The 26,276-nt window shown below is 40.0% G+C and overlaps 1 protein-coding gene across 1 annotated transcript in view; it reads left to right on the plus strand.

Moving 5' to 3' along the window:
• cacna1ia (calcium voltage-gated channel subunit alpha1 Ia) overlaps nt 1-26,276 on the plus strand; it is a 132,789-nt gene that overhangs the window by 54,171 nt on the left and 52,342 nt on the right. The window contains exons 11-21 of the mRNA XM_079826914.1: nt 400-517; nt 1,130-1,285; nt 2,104-2,191; nt 3,224-3,384; nt 4,377-4,853; nt 5,961-6,061; nt 17,358-17,481; nt 18,169-18,237; nt 24,550-24,728; nt 24,827-24,953; nt 25,983-26,108. Coding sequence (XP_079683040.1) covers nt 400-517; nt 1,130-1,285; nt 2,104-2,191; nt 3,224-3,384; nt 4,377-4,853; nt 5,961-6,061; nt 17,358-17,481; nt 18,169-18,237; nt 24,550-24,728; nt 24,827-24,953; nt 25,983-26,108 — 1,726 coding nt within the window. The remainder of the gene's footprint in view (nt 1-399; nt 518-1,129; nt 1,286-2,103; nt 2,192-3,223; nt 3,385-4,376; nt 4,854-5,960; nt 6,062-17,357; nt 17,482-18,168; nt 18,238-24,549; nt 24,729-24,826; nt 24,954-25,982; nt 26,109-26,276) is intronic.

Genomic DNA, 26,276 nt, shown 5'->3' on the forward strand with positions numbered 1-26,276 from the left:
TGGTCTCTCAGATATTATGGTTTAAATTTACCACAACACATTCTTTTACTTATTCCTTAAAAATAAAATGTCAAGTTGTCACGTCACAATGTCTGTCACGTTACCACGAACACTGCTTGTATATGTTTGTACTATCACCTCTGTCTCATTTATCTCTTGGTGTGTGTTGCATTCTGAATTTGTTGATCCGTCTCTCCAACATGACTGATCTCATCTCTGGCTGCTGTCCAACCAGGACATTCGTCTTCTCTCATAGCACTGATATCATTTTTATAGGCTCCTCACCTCTGACAGACTCATTCATCCCACATCCTGTTGAGGTTGATCGGAAACACGGTATCAGAATATCTAAACGTGAGAGTAACATTCAAAGCTTGTCTGTCTGTTTTCGTTCTGCAGTATTCTGGGAATGCACATATTTGGCTGCAAGTTCAGCCTGAAGACAGAGGCTGGGGACACGGTACCTGACAGGAAAAACTTTGACTCCCTGCTTTGGGCTATTGTCACAGTGTTTCAGGTGCGTAGATCTCAAAACTCATCTCACTTATGAAAGCACTGCTGCAGGTGACGGGAAACACAGGGCAACTGGGAGCTGGGTGAAAACACATTTTAATCACAGACTTATGGGTATTCTTTGTAGAGTTTAAATGTTTATACTAAATGTTTTGGTCTGTTTTATTATATACAATAACAATAATTAAATTAATATTTATAATTATTCATGATATTTTATTTATTAATTCGTTTTTCTTGGCCTGTTTTATTGTAAAAAATAAAAAGATAGAAAAAAATTATTATACATACTATAATATGAGATTATTTATTTATAAAAAAATATAAATAATTTTATTTATTATTTATAAATAATTTATATAAAATTTATTTATTTAAGCCAATTTATATTGGCTTCTTGTAAAATAAATAAATAAGTAAATAATAATAAGTAAAAAAATATATTTTTTATTTCTTTTTTTAACTAATTTGCTCCCAAGTTTAATCTAAAGTTGAACAGTATTTGATAACGTGTGTGTGTGTGTGTGTGTGTGTGTGTGTGTGTGTGTGTGTGTGTGTGTGTGTGTGTGTGTGTGTGTGTGTGTGTGTGTGTGTGTGTGTGTGTGTGTTTCTGCAGATCCTAACTCAAGAGGACTGGAACATGGTTTTGTATAATGGCATGGCCTCTACCTCCCCCCTGGCAGCACTGTATTTTGTAGCGCTCATGACTTTTGGGAACTACGTTCTGTTCAATCTGCTTGTGGCCATCTTAGTCGAAGGATTTCAGGCTGAGGTAAGGTACACACCTTAAGGCCTCTGGGTAATTGAGTGTTTTGGTTGATGCACAAAACAATCCTAGACATAACAGGTCCAATAGCTTTCAGGTTTAGCTGCTAAATATGAAAATTTCACGCTCAATGAGGTTATTTGAATACGTTAACCATCTGTTGGCTATGGTGCTTTTCGTAATAAGGTCAAATTGTGCAGGTGTATAGCAACAAAATGACAGCAAGAACATGTTGTGGCTCTAGTATCTTACCGCTGTCCTGGGGCATTTTTCCAAAGGCTTTTGTCGTTCTTGCCAGTGAATATATTTTCCATGTGCATGCTTGTATAAATAGGGTTTCACGGGCAGGTATGCAGTCTGCAGAAGTAAGTTATCTCTCCAGGGAGCTTGTAGAAGTGGGCCTTCAGGTTATGGTTTAGATCAGAGGCACAATGTGAGGGTGAGTGGGGAACTAGAGCAAATGCGACTGACTTTCAGAGGGAGGGCAACAAGATGACATCTATTAAAAAATGCTCATGACTGTTAAGTTATTACTGTAAGAGATTCTGTCCCTCACTCTTGTCTTTTATTTGTCTATGGTTCACACAGCACTAGAATGCCACACAGCACTAGAATTTAGAAAAGTTTTACAGTATGGAAAGTATGGTTATGCTTACACACTTAGGTTAAATCACATTCTTTAACCAACCTCACTTTTAAAGTGAAATATGTGATATATATAAATGTATTTTAGCAGTATTTGCTTGATAAAGTCAACCTTATTATTGTTCTTGTGTCATTTTGACCTTTTGTCCCTGTTTTTTTTTTTTTTCTGCCTGAAACAGGGTGACGCTAACCGTTCCTACTCGGATGATGACAGATCCTCTTGTAACTTAGAAGAAACAGAGAAAAAGGACTCGCTCCAGCTGTCAGGTACTGAGCTGTGGACTAATTAAAGAAGTGTTCTTAAAGCACAGCTGTGTTTTCCTGTGTGCTTCCGAACCTTCGGTAAAATACTGTAGTTTTTAACTTGGGTTCATTCTGAGCAGAAACAGAATATCCTTTCCAAATTATCGTAAAAATGGGTTAATAACTATCCTGTAATAACTATATAACTAGTAAATAAATCTTTTACAATGATGGTACACTGCGCTATGGTCAGTTACATGTTAAAATTCATACAGTAAGCCACCAGTGTTTTGAATTCTGGTGATGATTTGAATTTGTCCGACCAAGTCATTTAGTCCTAACACCTACAGTAATTACAAATGTAACTTTACAATATATAATAGTGATGTCCTTTTGCATACAGTATTTTTTACTGACGGTAGTTATGGGTTGCTACTGCTAACATTTGCCAACTTCCTTGCATTGATTACTCTATTGGAAACTGTTTTGCGCTGACAAGTCAAACTGTTTTGCGCTTGAACTGTCTTGCCAGTCAAGATGAACAGATTCCTGATTTATTATTCATTTATGATTGAATGCTAAATTCGGAAATGATCACTTTGGTACATTGGGCTGGCAATAATTAACACTTTGGTATCCTTTTGGCAATCCTTTGGTATTCGCCAGGCCACAGGGAATTCCCCCATTGCTCTCGATGGCCAGTCCAGGCCTACTGTGAACGATGCATTGAAATGTCTCATTAATATCTGGTCAAAAAAATGCATGGCGCTGTGAGATCTGAGGACATGACGTTATGAATAATGCATGTACACACTGAAGCTCTCCACAGACAGAGGACAAACTTACATGCTCCCACCAGTGTTGCCTGGCATGAGAGAAGGGTATAGAGATACCAGAAACTTGAATAGGCTTGGTGGAATATACTTCTTAATTCCGCACCACAAACACCAAACAAATAGTTTTTCAACGTATTGTGCCATGCAATATGATGGCTAGTTTTCATCAAATGATTTTGTGATTCTATTCTAATCAGTCTTGGCATGTGTGTTTTTGCAGATCCCAAGATTTCCACTTTGACCCCTAATGGGCATCTGGATTTGGCACCTGCACCCAATGCCGGGGGCTTGTACCCATCTGAAAGGCTGAGCTTTGCCTTGGGTTCCTGCAACAGCAGTGTAAGCTCTCTGGGAAGGGCTAGCCTGGAGCAGACAACGCTGGTGAGCCATTATGCATGCTGCAGTCAACCTGCCATTCATTACAGGGTCTTACTCACCGAGAGGGCACAAAAGCTATATCATACCACTCCAGCAATCCAAAACCCCTTTAAAAAGCACAAAGAACACAATAATTATCCATCGACTCTGCATGTATTAGCATTCAGCAAACCATTAATAAGACACTTACTCAGCACTTAGAGTCTCGTCTCTACTTGTCTAGCTTGCATTATATTATCATACACACGGAGGGTCATTGAGCAGGCACTCGAAGAGCTGAGAGCAACTTATAAACTACATAATTATTTTTACAATGGTTTAAATAATAACAGCCCTTGTGAGGAGGTTGGCTTTTTATAAGGGCTCTAGACGGTGGGGGGAATTAGCTAAGAATGAGTTGAAAGCATGGTTTATTTGCATGTGCTGTTTGTTGTTTTAGCCAGATTCCTCAGAAATGATGTAAACCAGGTAACACGCGGCACGATTTTGGTGCTACTTGTGGAGGATGCAATTCACAGTTTTCACGTAACGTCATAGTCAGAGAAATAAAGAGAACACACAGAGGCACAAACAACTGCTGGGACGTAACAGTCTTATGGTGTGTACTTGGCATAAAACACAGGGTGTGCTTAAATGTTTCAAAAGATTTCTATTTCAAATAGGTGAAATAATAATAAATGTTTCTTGAGCAGCAAATCATCATATTAGAATTATTTCTGAAGGATCATGTGACACTTAAGACTGGAGTAATGATGCTGAAAATTCAGCTTTGAATCACAGGAATAAATTACATTTTAAAATATATTAATTTTTAAATTGTAATAATATATAACAAATTTAGGTTTTTTTTAATTGTAAAAATTCCCCCTCACAGCCTTATACTTCGTTTTTTGAAAGCATAGTCGTTTTAGTCTTGTAGTGTGAGCTTTGCATAAAACACTGGGGTAGGTGCTTAAGTTCAGGTTCATATATTGACTATGAACTTTTTTTTTCAGTGTCCAGGACGAGCTTCTTTGTACCACAATTGGGGACGGCCCACACGACCCAGTATATGGAGTCGCAGGTCGAGTTGGAACAGCTTAGGGCGATCCTCTAGATGCCTGGGGATGGGGGGCGGAGGTAGTTTACGGGTTCGTAGCCCTCACTCTCGTCCCGCTGAGCAGGAGTCCCTGCTATCTCCTCCGCCCCCTCCTCTGCATCCGCCTCTGCTCTCTAGACACTTTGTCCCGCGCAGAGAACGACGTGCTCTCTCTTTGGAGCTTCCGGAGCTGCTGCAGGTGCCTGGACCAGCCTTGCCCCCTCTGCTTCCCCGGCAACGCAAGAAGAGCTTCTCTGGGGGTCTGGGAAGCGTTGGAGAGCACCAGGACTGTAATGGAAAGACACCATCAGTCCAACCACAAATCATCAATGAAGTCTACCCTCAGGTCAATGCACGCAAGGACAGGGAGGATCTGGACGATGAGCTAGACTATGTAAGTCTAGTGTTTTTTTTTTTTAGGTATAGTTCAACTATAAATGAAAAGTGTCATCATTATGTTCCATATATATATGGAATATCCTGAGTGCTCATATCCCAACAGTGAAAGTGAATGGGAATGGATGCTGCCAAGCTCCAAAAATGACAAACAAAAGCATCATAAAAGCATATGAATGTGTCATATGTATGTCACAAGTCTTCTGAATCCATACGATAGCTTTGGGTGAGAATAGCATCTTAAATGTTTATCTGTGATTTGCACTCAGCTAATTTATACAAATTTTCGTACAATATATATATATTTTTTATTCTGCAAGGATGCATTAAAGTAATCAAAAGTGACAGTAAACTAATTTATAATGCTACAAAAGATTTATATTTGAAAGAACTTCTGTTCTTTTCATTGTAAGCAACACAACTGCTTTCAACATTGATAATAAAGAAAAGTTTTAGAATGAATCATATTAGAATGATTTCTGAAGGATCGTGTGACACTGAAGACTGGAGTATTGACGCTGAAAATTCTGCTTTGCCCCCACCGAAATAAACTTTTGAACGGGAGTGTACTGTTTAGAAGACTTGAATTATGCTACTTTTATGGTGGTTTTTTTATCATTTATGGAGCTCAAGTAATCGATGTTCTATTGAATAAAGAGATTTGATGAAAATGTAGAAAAAGAAAAGAGTTGTAATTTTTTTTTGGATTATCTGAGAATTCTGGAGTTAGTATTGTCCCTGTAAAAAACAAATAATTAAAAAAAGCTTCTGCACACATTGTAAATCTCCTAAAACAGTGCCAATTGTCCATACAATCAACTACACAATAAAAACCACCCAATTATTATCTGTTGAGGAGGAACGCTAGCAGATGGCAGTAGGATTTGAGTTTTTAATTTACAGCCAGACTCTCTTGTTTTGTAAGCAATTAAGAGTAACATGGCAGCTCCAAGGGGACATGAAACATTGGAAAGCTCTGTTTCATAAATGCTTTAACTATCATATGCGTTTCCAAGAAAGTTCTCCCACCCTGGATCCTGCAGAATTAATCTCAGTCCTCATTTTTGCCAACAAATCTTCAACTAAATGCTTTTACTGTCGGCAGAGTTTATGTTTCCGGATCCAGAAGATGATGGAGGTGTACAGACCAGACTGGTGTGAGACCAGGGAGGACTGGTCCGTCTTCCTCTTCTCTCCTCAAAACAAGTCAGTCCTTTCACTGTCTCCTCTCTTTCAATACATAATAGTCATGAACACTACATAAGAGCTGAGGGAAGCTGTTTTTAAATTATTCAAAAATTAACTTTGGTCTAATAAATACAACCCCAAATCAGAAAAAGTTGGGACAGTATGGAAAACGCAAATAAAAAAGAAGTGATTTCTAAATTTACTTTGACTTGTATTTCATTGCAGACAATATGAACACAAAATATTTCATGTTTTGTCTGGTCAACTTCATGTCATTTGTAAATATGCATCCTTTCCTGTCATTCAGACCTGCAACACATTTCAAAAAAAGTTGGGACAGGAGCAATTTAGGGCTAGTAATGAGGTAAAATGGTTAAATAATGATGTGATTTGAAACAGGTGATGTCAACAGGTGATTGTAATTATGATTTGGTACAAAAGCAGCATCCAAGAAAGGTCTAATCCTTTAGGAGCAAAGATGGGCCGAGGATCGCCAGTTTGCCAACAAATACGTGAGAAAATTATTGAAATGTTTAAAAACAATGTTCCTCAAAGAAAGATAGGAAGAGATTTGGATATTTCACGTTCAACAGTGCATAACATAATTAAAAGATTCAAGGAATCTGGAGGAATTTCAGTGCGTAAAGGACAAGGGCGCAAGCCTAAGCTGAACAACCGTGATCTTCTTCCCTCAGGCGGCACTGCATCAAGAATCGTCATTCATCTATAAGCGATATCACCACATGGGCTCAGGACTACTTTGGCAAACCTTTGTCAAGTACCACAATACGTAGTTACATCCACAAATGCCAGTTAAAACTGTACTGTGCCAAAAGGAAGCCCTATGTTAACAGTGTCCAGAAGCGCCGTCGACTTCTCTGGGCTCGGAGGCATCAGGGATGGACCATCACACAGTGGAAACGTGTACTGTGGTCAGATGAATCCGTATTTCAGGTATTTTTTGGGAGGAATGGACGCCGTGTGCTCCGGACCAAAGAAGAAAAGGATCATCCAGACTGTTACCAGCAACAAGTCCAAAAGCCAGGGTCTGTCATGGTATGGGGTTGTGTCAGTGCCCTTGGCAAAGGTAACTTGCACTTCTGTGAAGGCACCATTAATGCTGAAAAGTACATAGAGATTTTGAAGCATAATATGCTGCCTTCAAGAAGACATCTTTTCCAGGGACGTCCATGCATATTTCAACAAGATAATGCAATTCCACATTCTGCACACATTACAAAGTCCTGGCTGCGGAGGAAGAGGGTACGGGTACTTGACTAGCCTGCCTGCAGTCCCGACCTGTCTCCAATAGAGAATGTGTGGCGCATTTTGAAGCGCAAAATGCAACAACAAAGACCCCGTACTGTTGCCCACCTTAAGACTTGTTTGCAGGAAGAATGGGACAAAATTACACCTGAAACACTTCATCACTTGGTGTCTTCAGTCCCTATACGTCTTTTAAGTGTTGTGAAAAGGAATGGCAACATTACAAAGTGGTAAATGCTTTACTGTCCCAACTTTTTTTGAAATGTGTTGCAGGTCTGAATGACAGGAAAGGATGCATATTTACAAATGACATGAAGTTGACCAGACAAAACATGAAATATTTTGTGTTCATATTGTCTGCAATGAAATACAAGTCAAAGTAAATTTAGAAATCACTTATTTTTTCTTATTTTTTTGCGTTTTCCATACTGTCCCAACTTTTTCTGATTTGGGGTTGTACATATTTTAGGTCAAAGGGGTTTGGCTAACAAAAAAGTTTGGAAATACTTGGCTTACTTACTGTTGTTGTTGCACTTGTGCTGGTCTCACCTTAACCAAAACCCACTGACATTCACGTAGCTTCGTGTCACTTTACACTTTAAAAATCACTCATGGGTTTTGTCAGGTCAGGTACAAGTCAAATGCTAATATTTGAGAGTGCAGCTGGAAGTTGTCTTTCATAGAGCCTGACCTCATTATAACACAAAGCAGATTAGTAGTTGCTCTACGCCCTAGAACAGGTTGAAATTAAGCAGATAAATGGAAGCTAGTGTCGCAGGTTGTTTCCTATAGTGCCACTGATTTGATCTCTGAGTATTACAGAGGGGAAGAAAATTAGTGCCCACACACCCCTTCTTCTCTCCTGACGGTAACTCGGCCAGCAGTTATTCTGCGATCCCTGCCTGATCAATAGCACTGATGGGCTGCCAGCTCTTTAGAGGGTGGCTTGATTAGGATATTGATTGGTGTCAGAGAGATAGGAGCCGATTATTCCCACCCTCTGCCTATCTATCTGTTTTTTCCAAACTGTCTAGTCTTTGAATGTCCATCTAAAGTTTGTGCTGCAATGGAAAAATTTAGATATTTGACTGTTCAAACAACTATTGAGCTGTTAGAATGCATTTTGACAAACTGTAAAAAAAAATTATCCAAAGTGGCAGATGAAGTAAGAATCATATTACACTACCATTCAAAAGTTTGGGGTCAGTAAGAATGTATTTTATTTTATTTTATTACTGTTTTTTTTTTTTTTTTTTTTTTAAGAAATTGATACTTTTGTTCAGCAAGGATGCATTAGATTGATGAAAAATTATTTATAATGTATAATTAACTTTTCCCCTGCCATTGACAGAATTTTCTGGCAATCCACGTTTTTAACTGTTATACGGTAGGGGACGCTATTACGCATCTTAAAGAGAACTGAATCTCTGGATCAAAACACTGGTGAAGAAGCAGCAGAAACAAACAATAAAACCATTGCTTATACACGTAAAATATTGCAATTATCAAACATAAACAGCATATAAATCAAAACTGAATAACGTTACCAAATGAAACCCCAGTCAGTATAAACGCGATATACAGTTGACAATTCAAGGATCCGCAGTGTGCTTTTAAACAGGTCGCGTGCTATGTTCATCCAATCAATGACGCTGACCGCGAATAGGCAAATAAGAACGTAAACCCAGGGTTTAGGAATGTACAATGTGAAGCGTCAGCTTATGAATACCCAGGATTAATTGTAAACGCGAAGCAAGATAACCCATGATTCAGTTTACCTGAGGTTTAGAATGACCCATGGTTAATTTAGCCAAAGTTAATGTGGGTGGGCGTAATTAACACAATAAAAATGTTTTATTGGCGTAAATGGTATTCCCATTTGTAAATTTACACTTTTTGATAATAAAGCACAATTTTTTGTAAATAAATCGCACCTGATTAAGTTGCATGCACCGGGTCAGACTTAAGTTGTTGAGAAAAAAAAAAAACAGATCAATTGCATTGGTGTATCAGTCGCATTTTATTATTACATTCCAAAATAATGTAAAAACGAAATGTTTATAAACATTACAAACATGTACTGTATTTTAGGCTATTTCCACAACAAATCCTTGAAATTTAACTGTGTTCAATATGAAACAAGAATAAAAAATAGACTATAAAATAAACAGAAATTATAGTGGCATTCATTACAAACAATATTTATTTTAAAGCTTTAAATTAATTTATTTAATGCGAAACTGAAACCGGCGTTGGGCTCCTCTCATTCGGCACTAATCCAAATGTTTCTATATTCACACTTAGATCCTAAACAATTATTTGTTATGTTAACAAGGCTTTGTACTTCACCCATGTCTCAGTATCCACGTAAAACAGCAAAAACATGTTTGGAATAACATCATAGCAACTGTATAAAACAGCGGTATTCAAATGGCGGGGCTTGGTTATATCTGGACCACGGGACATAATTGCGGCATTTGATAGTTTCTACAAGTTTAAAATGAGTAGCGCATCAAAACGGCCTAACCCTAACCCAAAAAAGAAACATTGACACAGAAAACCTGTCCACCTTACCCAACACGAAGGTGGACTTGCGCTCAGGAGTAGAGCGAACAAATTATTTATACGCAGACTGCAACGGTCACAATATGATGTATGTTTTAAAAAAACATATTTAAACATAAATAATGCTTTTTTTTTATAGCCCACTTAAAGTGTTTATTACAAATAAATTTAAAATGTTGCATTGCGTTTACAGTCGCACCCCATACTTCCTGCACCCCTGGTAATGACCAAATCCTTCAGAAGGAATTACTAATTATATTTGGATCAGTATTCTCAGTGAAAAGCATGATAACTTCCTAGTAATCACTGAAGTCACTAAGTCATTTTGTAAGGTTTTGGATAATAATGACCCAAGTGTTACTACTTCCTTCTAACGGAATTATTTGCCTTTTGGATCAGTATTCTAAAGTAAAGATCAGGGTAACCCACTAGTAATGACTCAAGTGTTACCAAATCTATCAGAAGCAATTATTATCAAAAACCTTACAAAAACGTTCTAAGGTTACGTATGTAACCTCTGTTCCCTGAGAACAGGGAACGAACGCTGCGTCTAGCTGACGCTATGGGGAACGCCTTCAGCGTGACAGGTGTCTGAAGCTACTATCGAATCACGTCAATCCTATTGACCGACGACAACCCATGACGTCATCACTATGCGACCCGGAAGTATATAAGGGCGCTGTGCCAACACATACACATCTTCTCGTCTGAAGGGACTGTATGGCAGATAGGCCCTGAAGCATGGCAAAGCGACGCAGCGTTCGTTCCCTGTTCTCAGGGAACAGAGGTTACATACGTAACCTTAGAACGTTCCCTTTCGAAAGGGAACTCTCGCTGCGTCTAGCTGACGCTATGGGGAACGATATACCAACGCCGCCATGCTGAGGGGAGTGTCTGCCTAGTGGCAGTGACCACTGTCAACACAAGTAAATTCAACTGAAAAAACCTGAGCCACTCCCTCAGGTCACACTGGGCTGTCAGCGACAGCATTCCCTACGGTCATAGCCCAAGCTATACATCTAAACGGAACCTTAACGCAACTGCGTGAGGTTCTTATCCAGACTGCTCAAAGGCCCGAGACCACTACTTCAACAGAAGGGGTCACTTTAAGGGAATGTGGCTAGGGGACCCGAAGGAACCCTGGCCAGTCACTACTCGGGAAACAAGTTCTCCCGAATGCCACCAGGGAGGCCTGACCTGGTGCCCTAAGAGTTATGGACACTTCGGTTTAGCCAACCCTGTCTGTTCAGAGACAGAGCCTCTGGATGGTGCCCAGGAGGCATCCAAACTAAGGGACTGAAAAACTGGCAGTCCTACTCAGCCCGGACCTCAGAGACGGGTTATCCAAGAGAGCAATACTCAGCATAGCGCTTTACAACCCTTGCTAGCGAGGGGAGTCTGCCTGCTCAATCAAGGATCTATCAGGTGCTTGTGTTTCAAAGCAATAAGGAGGCCGGAAAGGCCTACGGACTGATCTAACAGGGAGGCCTCACGAGAGGCCTACAACCGTCTGACCAGGCTCAGGCGGCTGTGTGCTCATAGACGACCCTCAGTTAGGGGAGCAGCTGAGCCTGCCTGGCGGGTAACCTCCAGCTGTAGGCCAACTATGACCAGTTCTAAGACAGAGAACTGGTAACCAAGAAGTGCCTACCTCGGGAACTTCGCCTTCAAGGAGGCCCGGTGGGCCTACTACCTGATAAAAGGTTTATCCCCCAGGGAGGCCTATAAAGGCCTACTACCTAACAGCACGCCATGCTGGCAACTTACAGAGCGTTCAAGCTCACCTTCAGGGAGGCCTAGAGAGGCCTACTACCTGACAGCAATATATGCCAACTTATAGAGCGTTCGAGCTCACCTTCAGGGAGGCCTAAAGAGGCCTACCACCTGCCAGCGAAGCATGCTTACTGCTGAGGTTACATCTAGGGAGGTCCCGTGGGCCACCTGATAACAGTTGAAGCTGTCTGTCAAGGCTGGAAAACTGAACTTGTTTTCTCAAGGAGGCCAAATGAAGGCCTGCTACCTGACAGTCAAGCTACGCAGGCTAGCCGAGCATCCTGACTCAGGAACTCGCCCTCAAGGGAGGCCTATTGAGGCCTACAACCTGATAGCCAGCCTTTAGGGAGGCCTGGAGAGGCCTACTACCTGTTTGTTTTTCGTTCCTAACTGTTTCTCAAGTGAGTGGGCCCCAAGAACGCCTTAGGGAGGCCTAATAAGGCCTACTACCGGCCTCTGGGATAAGCCCGGTACAGGCCTACTGTCAGATAGCAATATATACTACTGATCTAGTGACCATGACCTGGGAACTCCTTTTCAGGGAAGCTTTTGTAAAGCCTTCCACCCATTTTAGCCTGCTTCCACTACAACAGGCCTTCAGGGAGGCCTGATGAGGCCTGCAACCTGCTAGCCGGCAGGCCAGTTGTCCCGATGTGACCATCGGTACTTCCTCCAGTGAGGCCTGGGCGAGGCCTTCCAACTGATAATGTGCCTTGATCAAGAGGCCTATTGAGGCCTACTTGACAGCCGACCCTCAGGGGAGCGTAATGGCTCTTTACAACCTGATAGCCAGCTAGGCAGGCTCTACCTTGATGCCAAAACATCGGTACCTGCCTTCGGGGAGGCCTGATAAGGCCTACCACCTGAACAGCTTGCCAAGCTAGAATACTCCCGATGCCCACACATCGGTACTCGCCTCCCGGGAGGCCTGACTGAGGCCTTCCACCTAACAGCCGACCGTCAGGGAGGCTTAGTTTGTGGCCTATACCCTGATAGCCAACCGGGCTATTTTTTCACGATGCCCTGCATCGATACTTGCCCTCCCAGGAGGCCTGGTGAGGCCTACCTTGATAGCAAGTCATGCTAGCTGCCTGGAAAAACTCTTCCAGAAGCTCACCCTCAAAAAGAAGCCTGATGAGGCCTTCTATCTGATCGCAAGCCTACTAGAGAGGCCTAGTGAGGCCTACCACCTGCTAGCACTAACTCAGCCGTGCTAGCCGTCAAGTGACTGAGACTCAGAGCACTCCTCCAGCGAGGCCTAGCTTCAAAGGCCTGCCAACTGATAACAAACATTTTGCACAATGTGAGAGTAAAAAAGACCCTAGGGGCTCGTCTCCAAGGAGGCCTGACGAGGCCTACCACTTGATAGCCGTCAGGCTAGCCATATCAAAATCACACATCGGCCCTTGCCCTCAAGGAGGCTTGAAGAGGCCTACTACCTGATAGCAAGCCATGCTAGCTCCCCGAGTATCCCACTCAGGAACTCGCCTCCAAGGAGGCCTGGTGAGGCCTACCACTTGGTAGCAAGTTTAACTGACTGCTATGAAACCCTTGACAGTTAGACCACTGGCTGACTAATAACTGCTTTGACCAAACGACTCTCAAGTGAGAGGAGGCTACCACAGGGATGGTACAAAAGGCTCAGAATCACGAAGTGAACGGCCAGAGGTGACAGTGCCTCAGCAATGCAGCTCCCTCATCAACATAGCCTAGGCCACATGCCCAACTGAAGCTCCAGCATCAGTCTCTAACGAACACTCTGAGAGAGACAAACTACTCTAAACTGCGGTGGCTTACCGAAGGCATATAGTAAAAACCCTAAGCGGTAGAAAGAAACACTCCATTCTCCCAGAAGGGTGTGCTACCGCTTAGTATTCCGCAAACATTTCAAAGAGAAGAGCGGCGGCCTAAACACCACTCTCACCCTGAGAGGAGGCCCTAATTACATACATATGCTACCATGAGCGATGGCCTGCCTCGCGATATCTTGACCACCAAGGAAAAGCCAACACGCTCACCTCCACAGCCCATTTCCTGGTGCTGCAATAAGCCACCTACAGGGGGGAACTTCAGTTAACTCCTCCTTCCTAATGGTTGCGTAAACCCACACTCTATACAGGGAACAAAGATCTGTAAGAAATACATATTTTAGTGTTATCACACAAAATAGACCACTCTCACCTGCGGCGTGTAGAGCGAAGACTCACCACACGGTTCTCATATGACCGCGGTGTTCTACCGCCCTTGCATGCCTGAAAGGGGCGCTCTCACTGATCAAGCCAAGGCGGGCCGCCCCAGGCCTGATGTAAGAGGCGCCTGGAGAAACGCTCTATGAAGAAACACTATGAGGGATCCCTCTTCCTACGGGAGACCGGCCTCTTCTGCGACCTACTCCTATGAGAGGGCGCACGAAAAAGCAATACTGGTACTCTGGCCCTGTCTCCAGCCCTCGGGCCAAGACGGGCCCTCCCGCCTGCCTGGGCGCGGATCCGGATCTCAGCGGTAAGCAGGTTCAATGCTGCCGAACGCGCCTTCGCCTCTCCAAACTTTTATTGAAAAGTTTGCAAGGCAAGACCGGTGAATCGTGGAGAAAGCTCTTTACTTTCTCCACGTTATCCGCCGAGTTCAACCACAGATGTCTCTCCTAGGCCACCATCGCCGCCCACGATCAGCCGATCGCGGCAGCTGCTTTGCTCGGTGGCGCGGAGAGTTAGACCTGTGGTGCAGCGCAGTTCGACTACCGCATCAGGGGTTAACCCCCTGATCGAGATCCCCCAGCAGATCTGCCTGGTACGCCTGAAACACCGCCATGGTGTGAAAAGCAGCACCAGCCTGACCTACTGCCGTGTATGCCCTGCCATTAAAGCACAACGTGATTTGGAAAGGTGGATGGCAAAGTTTGAGCTCTCAGTGTTGATGCCCACAACACGCGAGAAAAGTTCGCAAACTTTCCTCGCCAGTCGGTAGCATCAACACATATCCATATTCCCATATCCCCTCGACATCAGCGAAGTTAAAACGCTGATGTCGATGAACATCGGGTTGAATATGGATTCTTCCATGCCCTCTCGATCTCTGTAAGAAGATCAGGAAGGAATGGAAGGCTCATCTGAGCTGATGGTTTATGGCCAAGGAGAAATTGATCGTGCAATCTATCACGAGCGATCTCTCCTCTTAAAGCGCCAACATGGCAGCCGCAGCCTGCCTGCAGCGTGTTCCATAACATTCACCAGCTCAGCATACACGGTCAGGGTGGCTGAGAGGAATCATACACTCTCACCAGCCATCCCTAAGAGCACTTGCTGATTAGTCTCGCTAGCCGCCAGATCGCTCGAGAGGAATATAACCTCTCGCGACGATCGGCGAGCTGCATCTGAGAACCCATGATGCATGCCAGCGCTCAGCCTCAGCGTGAGCGGAACAGCATCATCCAGCCCCAGATGCCAAACTCTCTTCCCTCAAGAAGAAAGCCAGACTAGAGTGGAGCGATCTCAGATTGAAAACCGCTCACACTTACACACAAATTCAACTTCAAATGAACTGACTGTGCATGCTCTTGATCCCAGGCAGTAAATACACACTTGTGTGTATTAAATAATGAATTTGTATTACCTTAACTCGTATAGCACTTCAAACAGACAGTCCCTGAAGACGAGAAAGATGTGTATGTGTTGGCACAGCGCCCTTATATACTTCCGGGTCGCATAGTGATGACGTCATGGGTTGTCGTCGGTCAATAGGATTGACGTGATTCGATAGTAGCTTCAGACACCTGTCACGCTGAAGGCGTTCCCCATAGCGTCAGCTAGACGCAGCGAGAGTTCCCTTTCGAAAGGGAACCTCAAAATCTTACAATGACTTCAGTCATTAGTAGAGAGTTATCATGCCTTTTTCCTTGTTTGTCTCATGAGAACGGCAGTGCTGACAATCGCCTCGCTCACATAATGTTATTATATATTTATGATTTTTAAAACCATATATCGTTATTACAGGATAACATTGTTTTTATGACATGTCGTTATTACAAGAAAATATATAGTTTTAACAAGAAAAATAATTTTAAAAAAAATCTGGTTATTATGAGAGGGTTATTTTAACAAGAAAAATTTTAACAACAGCATCCCGTTATTATGAGTAAATTATGTGACCCGTGCTGGCAAAAGGAGTTGGAATGCGCACAGGATAATTTCAAGCTACAGGCAAAACAAGTGACACATTTTTGATTTTGGTCAATTTTGAGGTTTTCACAAAAATCATCTAGCGATCCCAGTGCTCCAAATAGCAATGAAATATCTAAAGTAGTATCTTTATTTGTATGTTTTCAGAGAGAAGTACCTTTCTTTTGTCCATGAAAATTATCTCACTCGCGCTGCACTAAGGACATATAGATATTTTCCTATAGATTTCTGGTTTTGACTTGGTGTGTGTCAAATGTGGTGATTTTAAGGTATGGTTGCTAGGTAATTTTGTTTGGGAACCTTCAGAAAACTTTAACTTGATTTTTCTCAAAATGTACTTTACTCACTCTCTACCAACAGGTGTAGCTCAGTAATTGTTTTGGCAGATTTCAACAAATCATACATCATCGTGTAGTTTTAAAAAAAAAATAGAGAATGTGACAAATAACTAACACATTTTTGAAAATTTGCTCATTGCGACTCATTTTGCCCGCACGGGTCACATCACACATCACAGATTCCACAATTTATAACCATTTTCAACTATTTTATCTTTGACAATAATAAATGTTTCTTGTGCAGCAAATCAGCATATTAGAATGATTTCATGAGACGCTGAAGACTGGAGTAATGTTGATGAAAATTAAGCTTTGCCAAGACAGTAAAAAAAAAGGAATAGAATTTTAAAATAAATTTAAATGGAAAATGGTTATTTTCTTCTAAACTCCTAAAGAATATGAAGGGAAAAAAACTATTTACTAAACTAAAAAGTTTTGAAGAATATTTTATTATATATTATATTATACTATTATGTTATATCAAAGTCCCTTTAAGACAGGTCCATTCACTTGGCGGCCATCTTTTGAAAAGCATTCAAGTGCAGCTCCTATCTCTTTGAATAGGGAAACATCAAATTCTTCAAAACTGTTCGCCAGACTTACAATTAAATTTTATATTTGAAATCACCAATGAAATCTGACATCAACTGTCTCATAAATGTTGTTTCTAAACACTGGCATCATGACAAAAAACAGAATTTTTCAGGCTGGACCAAGCTAAGTGTGCGTCTCAGAACGCTGACTGTTTCTATAGTAACCGGAGCTATGAGCTGCTATACGTGCAAGCTGCAGTGATGCGATGACTTTACCAACCGCCAATTGGCTCTTTTCATTAGAAGAAGGGACTTATTCCGCCATATTGTGTTTCTCCCATTCATAGTCATATGAGTGCAACGTCAAGTCTTTGGTTATATTTATATATTGTTTTATATGAAATATACTAAGGCCAGTCTTTTCCAGTGTGTGCTCAGCTGTCTATATTTGTGCTTATTGTGCCATTAGCTTAATAACATCTAGTCATCAAACTTTTTTTAAATCAATTGCAAGTCTATTCATGCTTGCAGATTCTAAATAGCTCGCTTGTGAGGTTCCATTACTGTTTGGCTGCTGTAGGCAGTAGGCAGCTCACTAGGTTTTGAAACAATGTTGGTGTGTCTCTATATATGTCTTCCTGACACACCGCTTACTCTTCAGGTTCAGGTTGTTGTGCCAGTCCATCATAGCCCATAAGCTGTTTGACTATGTGGTGCTGGCCTTCATCTTCTCAAACTGCATCACTGTGGCTCTGGAGAGACCCAAGATTCTTCAGGGTAGTCTGGTAAGTCTGAGGCCATATGATTCGGTTGTTTAACCCAGGGGTTTTCAAACTGGGGTCCTCCAGAAGGTTCTTCGAAAAAAATGTAGAATAAAAAGACAAACCAAAAATGGATAGTTTATGGAACATTCTAACTGTTTAATTTCTGAATGTTTTTCTCTTTTCTTGCCGTATACATACTTTCCAGAATTGTAAATGTGTGCTTTGTATCTTTCTAGTGAGTTTTTCTCTCTATAGTCCCCTTTATCTTGCTCACTGGGGTTCTTAACGCAGTACGTAAGCTGCTTACATACATTTATTGTGAAAGTTGCTTATACAAATCTTTTTTAATTAGAAATGTTCTTCTTCAGGTTTATACAAACAACATTAAGTATTGCCAATTTGAGTTTGGAAACAAAATGTCAGTTTAAATAGTTTAACAGTTTAAATGTTTTTTCATACATAAAATATATAAATGGATTTTAGGAAGGGGGTCCCTCATAAAAGGTTCATCATATTTGGGGGTACTTGGCATCATGAAGTTTGAAAACCCCTGATTTAACCTATTGTTTTAGTTATTGATGATTTTCGTTTGTTCACAAGGAGATATTCTCACAGCATTGACAACATTCCAGCTTTTCCCTTTCTTCTCTTTCCCTTATATTTCTCTTTTTTTCTCTCTCTCTCTCTCTCCTCCTCTTTCTACTGCAGGAGAGGCTTTTCCTTACCGTGTCCAATTACATTTTCACAGCCATATTTGTGGGGGAGATGACACTCAAGGTAAATATTTACATTCACTGCATGATATATTTATTGTCTTGATGTCAGGGCTGCCATATTTAGATTTTTGCTTTCCATACCTCTAATCTATTTTGACTAATCAAGAGAAAATTATCGATATGATCATTATTTTCACACCATTTGCAGATACTATTTCTGTGTAATAACACTCTTTTTCAATTTTTCATGTGTGTCCTAATGTACAATTACTTTCCATTTAGTTATGCATATAACATACAGTGGGATCCAAAAGGCCACCACTGAAAATGCTTGTTATTCATATTTCTAATAAATGCGACTTTTCCATTATAAATAATATTATCAGCATAACAATTTCCGTAAACAGTTGAATTGAAAAAGTGAATAAACATTTTATCTTAGTATTTGGTTTGTCCCTCTTTTGCTTTAATGACAGCTGCACAAACAGGTTTTTGATTTGAAATCCTGTGATCATGTTCTCCAGCACAATTTGAGATGATCATTTTGCTTCTTTGTTTAGTGACCTAGAAATAGTGCAGAATGTTAAGATTTCTATTTCTTTTGGACCCCGCTGTATATATGAAGGAATATTACATAATGCATCATTATATTAAACTTGGATAGATATTAAACTAAATTACGCACTTACACAAATTAGTTTGAGACATTGACACTGTGGTCATTTGAATGAGTAATTAGCTAAATATCTTCCAGAAGATGAAAACAGTGTGTGTGTGTATCTCTAATCCATCTCTCATTTCATAATTTTCCTTTCGCTCTGTCTCTCTTTTTTGCTAGTTTTCTCTCACGCTTTCTCCTCTGGAACTCTGGAGGGTGGGGTATTACGTTTGCTGGCCCTCTCATGACAAGCAATTAAGCAATGATATTAATTAGAGCCAGTTTCCTCTTTCAGATGCAGTCAATCGCACAGCCTAGCCCATCTATTCAGCTGCAAGCACTTGGCACTTGTAGGTCATCAATTATGTAACTTAATCAATTATTAAGAAATGGAACAAACAAGAGATAGACCTGTCAAAAGCAATACTACATTTTCTTAGTCCCAGACCATTGTGCATAAGTGAATCGGTATGAATATTTTATTTTATCCAACTGCTTGTCCTATGTTGGGTTGTGAGGTAGAAAAAAAAAAGATGCCTACGTGTATATATATATATATATATATATATATATATATATATATATATATATATATATATATATATATATATATATATATATATATATATATACACCTCATTAGCGACTGTTTCTATGGGCCGCTATACGCTAGCGCCTGCCATTTTCGAACGGTCAAAGCCGGTCGTGAACGAGCGAAATGTGAACATTCAAAAGTTGCCTGTGCGTAGTTATACGCATGCATGTATGAATATATATCTGCAATAGACTGAAGCAGATGATTATGTAGGATTTAGTTTATCATAAATGGTAGATCATTCAGCATGTTAAAAATATTGGTTAAAGATCTTAACATTATCTTAACATTATTAATATTATTGATCACCAGAGAACCACAGACACATTGCTCAGCTTTTAATGAAAGCAGTGAAATCATTATAAACAAGCTCATTGGAAAGAAATCATAAACCATCAACCAATCAGCCATCAAAATAAATAAATTATAAAAAATAGTAATAAATGAATAATGTGTTTATACATACATATTATAAACATCAATATAGCCTATTTAATAATTTCAAACCATGTTTAATCATCATAAACTAGGTATTATTTTAAAGCTTAAATTCTCAAAAATCATCCTATTTTGCAATCGTTTTATAAAAAAAACTTTATAAAATGATGAACGTCACATTACTGAATTTAAACCATTTTTAAGAACAGGGAAATAATAAATTAGGATTCAAAATGATTAATTATTCTACATTTATTTAAAATATGATTATATATAATATTCTAGATAGCTTGTTATTCTACTTTCTACATTATTTGAATGCACATAGATTTACAAAACTGCTTGTTAGCTGTGTAAAATAGGGCTCGTCATGGTCGAGCTTTTGTATCCATCTGAACAACACCGGCAGCAGACTCGCTGAATGGAAATGGAAATTTCACTCTCTGACAGTAGGACGCGCTTATGGAACAGCAGAAATATAAAGGTTTCTCTTCTTTAACTACTCTTAAATTTTGTTTAATTTAAGCACTTTCAAAGACCAATGTTTGTTTTCACATACTTTCCAGTCCTTGAATACTGTGTCTGAAATTCAAGGACCATGAAGCCTGTTATTAACTAACAAATGTTACGTGTTTTGTGTAGATCCAAACATTATAATTGCTAAACTAACACAATACATGAAGAACGCATTACCTAACACAACATTAAAAAGTAGCCTAACCGGAGTTAAAAACCTTTAATATTGACTTAAAACATATAGGCTATATAAACACAAACCAACACATTCTCACCTGTGAAAGGTTATCCCATTTCTTCGGGAATTTAAATCGCGCCTGGGTTTACACAGTTTTACAGAGGCTGCGCAGTTGTTTTTTTTAATGCGAGTGATGACAGCATCTGAATTGTTGACATGTGTTGACCATTCTAAAATGGCGGTGCATCGACGTTCCTGGAGCAGTCGAATGAGGCATCTACGTATATATATCTATGTATACACCGATCAGGCGTAACATTATGAGTGAAGGGAATAACACTGATTATCTCTTCATCACGGCACCTGTTAGTGGGTGGGATATATTAGGCAGCAAGTGAACATTTTGTCCTCAATGTTGATGTGTTAGAAGCAGGACAAATGGGCAAGCGTAAGGATTTGAGCGAATTTGACAAAGGCCAAATTGTGATGGCTAGACGACTGGGTCAGAGCATCTCCAAAACTCCAGCTCTTGTGTGATGTTCCTGGTCTGCAGTGGTCAGTATTTATCAAAAGTGGTCCAAGGAAAGAACAGTGGTGAACCGGCGACAGGGTCATGGGCGGCCAAGGCTCATTGATGCACGTGGGGAGCGTAGGCTGGCCCGTGTGGTCCGGTCAAACTGACAAACTACTGTAGCTCAAATTGCTCAAGAAGTTAAAGGGATAGTTCACCCAAAAATGAACATTTTGGCATTAATTACTCATTATATAATATATAATGGACTGACGGTAACAAGGATGTGCTGTTGACGCTTGCGCAGCGAAAACAAACGAGCACAGCTCAGTGCTCACACAGATGGTTAAAATGCTAAACGTGTAGTTTTTATATGTATAACATATGATACAGTTAAGCAACATCACATGAGCAAGAGTGCTGATTTATCTCATCCATCCACAATTAATTGGAATGTTATTTTGTGTTACTTGGCCAGCCCGATCGGTGGCTATAACCGCGAACCGTGCATCACTAACACACACACGCACCGACACACACACAAGCCAAGTACGTGCATCAGCAAAACTTCACTGCAGACAAATCCAACATGTTCAAAACTTTCCTTAAAATAACAAGGCAAGAGAGTGAACATCGCACATCAAGAAAGGAATGTTATTTCACTATTTAAGATAGCCCGTCGGGCAGGTGATACATTTTGGTAGCCCGACTGAAAAACACACAGCCCCGGGACGTCGGGCTTTGTGAGCCCTGGCCCATACATGTTCGAGTCTGATCACGAATGACAGGACAATGAACCAACAACACCTCAAATACAAAGGATACTCCAACCTGTGACAGTGTGGTAACATGCTGCAACTGCACTCAAAGCAATCCGAGTTCGAGTCCGGCTTGAGGATCAGGTTTCTCAAGCCAGCATCAGTTTGTTTTCTAATTTAACCCCCTCAAGTTGGCGGTCGCGCTTTTTGATCGACTCGCTTTTTTTTTTACCAGTTCCAAAGAGACGCAAATAACTCTGTATTTTTCTATCATTCAGTCAAGTGTGTCACAAATAAAATGTGAATTGTTTAAATGTACATTTATTGATTCAAAACCCTTTTCGAGTTTTGTTATTCATTGTCTGTCGTTTTTATTAGTAGTAGGCTATGTTTATCTTTAATTGATAGGCTACTTATTGACAACAACGGCAAAAAAAATGGCAAGTTATAACATTACAATACATTTGCTACATTCCTGTAGAGCCTCCGTTGCTCCGTGGTTAAAGGCAGATTTGGCCGAAGAAGCTCATCGTTAATTCTCTAAATTATTGTTTTGTATTGTTTTCCTATTATTAACATCTTTACTGACGCATCATCTTAATTTTACATCCCATCGCACAGGGAATACATCTCTGATCTCTGTATGCAAACCTGCAATAATGAATAAGTTTAACTGTCCCCAGACTTTATGTAGGCCTGTGTTGAAAATGTTTTGGCCAATTTACGGAGCCCCATGACATGCGGGGGGAAAAAGATATCAACAAACAAGCATGTTTTATTAATCATTCATTTTGGTTGAAACTTGAGGATGTTTTATTAGGCTAATTTGCCCCTGCATTTTAATTCCATTGTTGTAGTTAAATTGTGGATACCTTTTAGCCTACTTAATTCGCTTCTTTGTTTTTCAAATAAGAACAAATTAATAGGCTACAATGTTCTTACTCATTAATAGGAATTAATAGGAATTTCAATGTGCACGCGTGACCTGTTGAAATGCATCAGCGAATTAGGCTATTAAATGTAGTTTCAAATTTTATTTTTAAATAATTTGGTCACACCAATTTGGTCATTATTGACAAAGTAAATACATCCACGTGTTAGAAAACTAGGCTATATCATTCAGATCCACCTTAAAATCCACATTTTCTGTCATATTTATTTTATGGCATAATGTACACCTCCTATAATCATCTAAAATACTGGCTAGTACTGTACAAATAAAATGTATATAATTACTATGTATATTATTATGTAATAAATAGTACTATTGTTATTTAATTTAATTATTTTATCATCATTTAAAAGTAAAAACGTCACAATTACAGCCTTACTGAACAATTTTGCTAATCCGTCCCTTTGCCCCACCTGTTGATTTCGTGAACGAGTGTCACATGTGACTGTGTGTGTTGTATTTAACGCTGCTGTCTCGTGGTGCTAATAGGCAGTTTGGTTGACTACCAACTGTATGATTTTTTTTTTCTGTATAATTATGCAAGAATGACATTTCTTTAGATGTTTTAGATAGCATTTCATATTGTTGTCAACGTTTGAAATGTCATGCCAACTAACCATACGCAGTCAATATTTAAGATGATGCAGCATATATCCTTTTCTGTGGACATTTTTAAAAGCATTCCTGCAGTGGGAGACACAAGTCAAACAATGATTCCACCTTTCGCTCTGGGACCAGAAAGTCAACAATTACAGTTCATCCTTTGGGAGGCAGATTCTGCAGGCTACTGCAAAAATATACCTACTGGTATAACAGCCTGAGGGGCAACGGCTGGTTTTACTGTCCCCAACCCACCTACACTCGACTAATAGGAGTTCTGCAAGCAGATCTGCTCTCACTCAAAAAGCGCCTCCTTAAATTGCTAGCATGAGTGTCACATTACTGTACTAGCCTGGTATACATCACTTGATTTATTATTGGCTTCTTTTGGCAGTATTGTAAAGAAACTGTCAGACTAATACAGCTCAAATTGATCCCAAGAAAGAGCAGATATGTGTAGCAGTACGGCATCTCATTTCTTAAAAGTACATAATTCTCTGTGTCTATCTCTGTTTTCTTGCTCTCTTTGCTCTTCTCACTTTTAGACCTCAGCCAATGCTGACGTCAGGCTGTGTGCGTGCGAGTATTCCTGTCACTCGTCTTGTTAGTGTCACAAGAATCTGCCTGGAAGGCCTAAGGCTCGGGTCACCTTGGAGCTTCAATGGATTTTATATTTTCGTCACTTTTTCTGTGTTTTAGTTTAGCTGTTTTTCTGCTGTTTTTCCACCCCACAAATTCACTTGTTTTTTTTTAAGTCGTATCTCACTGCCATCAGCAGTTCCCTTAAGTATATCTGCATGTCACACTGACATAATGGTGGATTTTAGACGTACCTGGCAGAGTTCAGTTGAGTTGCAAAATCAGCTCTACAGGAAGCACTATTTTAGGGCTCCAGTTAGAACAGCTGGTTTGGCTTGACTGGAGATCAGAAGCTCAAACTGTTTCCCCACTTTAATAAATGTTTCAGTCAATTCCAGCAAAGACACACTAGTAGGGATCGGAATCAGATTCAGAGGATCAAAACAGCTATTACATAAAACAGAACAAAGAGCATACAGTATCGCACCAGTACACCTATGATATACAATGAAAACAAAAATAAACAGTACATGACTGCTTCATCTTTTATGCTGACCATTTCAAATATTGTGTTTTTGTTTATTGTAGGTGGTGTCTATGGGTCTGTATATTGGAGAGCAGGCGTACTTGCGCAGCAGCTGGAACATCTTGGATGGTTTCCTGGTGTTCGTGTCTTTGATTGACATTGTTGTGTCAATGGCGGGTGGGGCTAAGATCCTGGGAGTGCTCAGGGTTCTCAGGCTTCTACGCACACTGCGCCCCCTCAGGTACAGCAAGCAATTGCAAGCATTTGTTGTGTTGTCCAACGAATGCTTGGTTTATAACTCTGCAGATGCTAAATGGTATTTTTGTACCCTTCTGACAGGGTTATCAGTCGAGCTCCTGGCCTAAAACTGGTTGTGGAGACTTTGATCACCTCTCTGAAGCCTATAGGAAACATAGTTCTCATTTGCTGTGCCTTTTTCATCATCTTTGGCATCCTGGGAGTCCAGGTAAAGAACAAGGGCTCTCATTGAAACATCATGCACATTCAGTGTGCTACCTTATTATAATTTTTTTTTATGTATACACACATTACAGGTCAAAAGTTTGAAGTCAGTAAAATGCTTCTATTAAGAAAAGATGTGTTCAATTGATCAAAAGTGACATAATTTTAACAATGTAAAAGTCTTTACTATTTCAAATAAGTGCTGTTTAGAACTTTCTATTCATTAAACATTTTTGAAAAAAAATGTTTCACAGTTTCTACAAAAATATAAAATAAAATATAAATTAAACAGCACTGTTTTCACATTGGTAATTGGTAAAATGTTTAAGCAAATCAGCATATTATAATTATTTATGAAGGATCAGACTGAAGACTGCTGAAAAGATCTGCTTTCTAATTGTGTTTAATTTTATTATACATTTTTTTGTAAAACTTGTAATGTTTTTTTGATGCAATCTTGGTGAGCAAAAGAGCCTTCTTTCATGGTTAACTCAGGCTTTGAACCAGGGATCCTTTGCATGTTGTACAAAACATTATCAGTGCAATAACATTACCTACCTCTTAAAAAGTTTTTTTTTATCATTTCTTTATTTGTTGATGTCTTATCTTGCCTAAGGCACCAATTAAGCCTGCCACTGGTGCAACCTCAAAAAACACACACACACACACACACACACACACACACACACACACACACACACACACACATATATATATATGATGCCCCAGGGTGTCCCGATGCCTTTTTTCAGATTGTCTGCTTAATCTCACTATCACGCCCTTTCTGTCTTGATCACCATTGCTCTCTGTTTCATTTCAGTTTTGTTCATTATTTCTTCTTATGTCTTTTTACTGTTATATCTTGTTCTTTTCTTCATAGAGAATGTTTTTTCCTATTTTCTCCTGGTCTTCTTTCATAACACCCTTTTTCTTTCAAATATCCCACAGTGCTCTGACAGTTTTATTAAAGAGATCCTCAAGACGTGTGGCATTGAGTGACGTGAAGTGTGTGCCATTTATTTTGCCTCAACAGCTTTTCAAAGGCAAGTTCTACTACTGCTTGGGCCTAGATGTCAAAAACATCACCAACAAGTCTGACTGCGTCTTGGCCAATTATAAGTGGGTCCATCACAAGTACAACTTTGACAACTTGGGGCAGGTTAGTTTGTTCTCTAACTGGGCCTATCAAATGACATGACAGATTCTGAGTAAGTCAACGTGTTGCTTTGTTTGATCAAACTTTATTGATCCATCTTTATCAGAATTACCTGTCATTGTGTTTTGTTTTGTTTTTTGCATCACATGTGGTTGTCTATCTGTCCTTGCA

This window comes from Gobio gobio (assembly GCF_949357685.1).
Source record: "Gobio gobio genome assembly, chromosome: 1".
Taxonomy (NCBI): Eukaryota; Metazoa; Chordata; class Actinopteri; order Cypriniformes; family Gobionidae; genus Gobio; species Gobio gobio.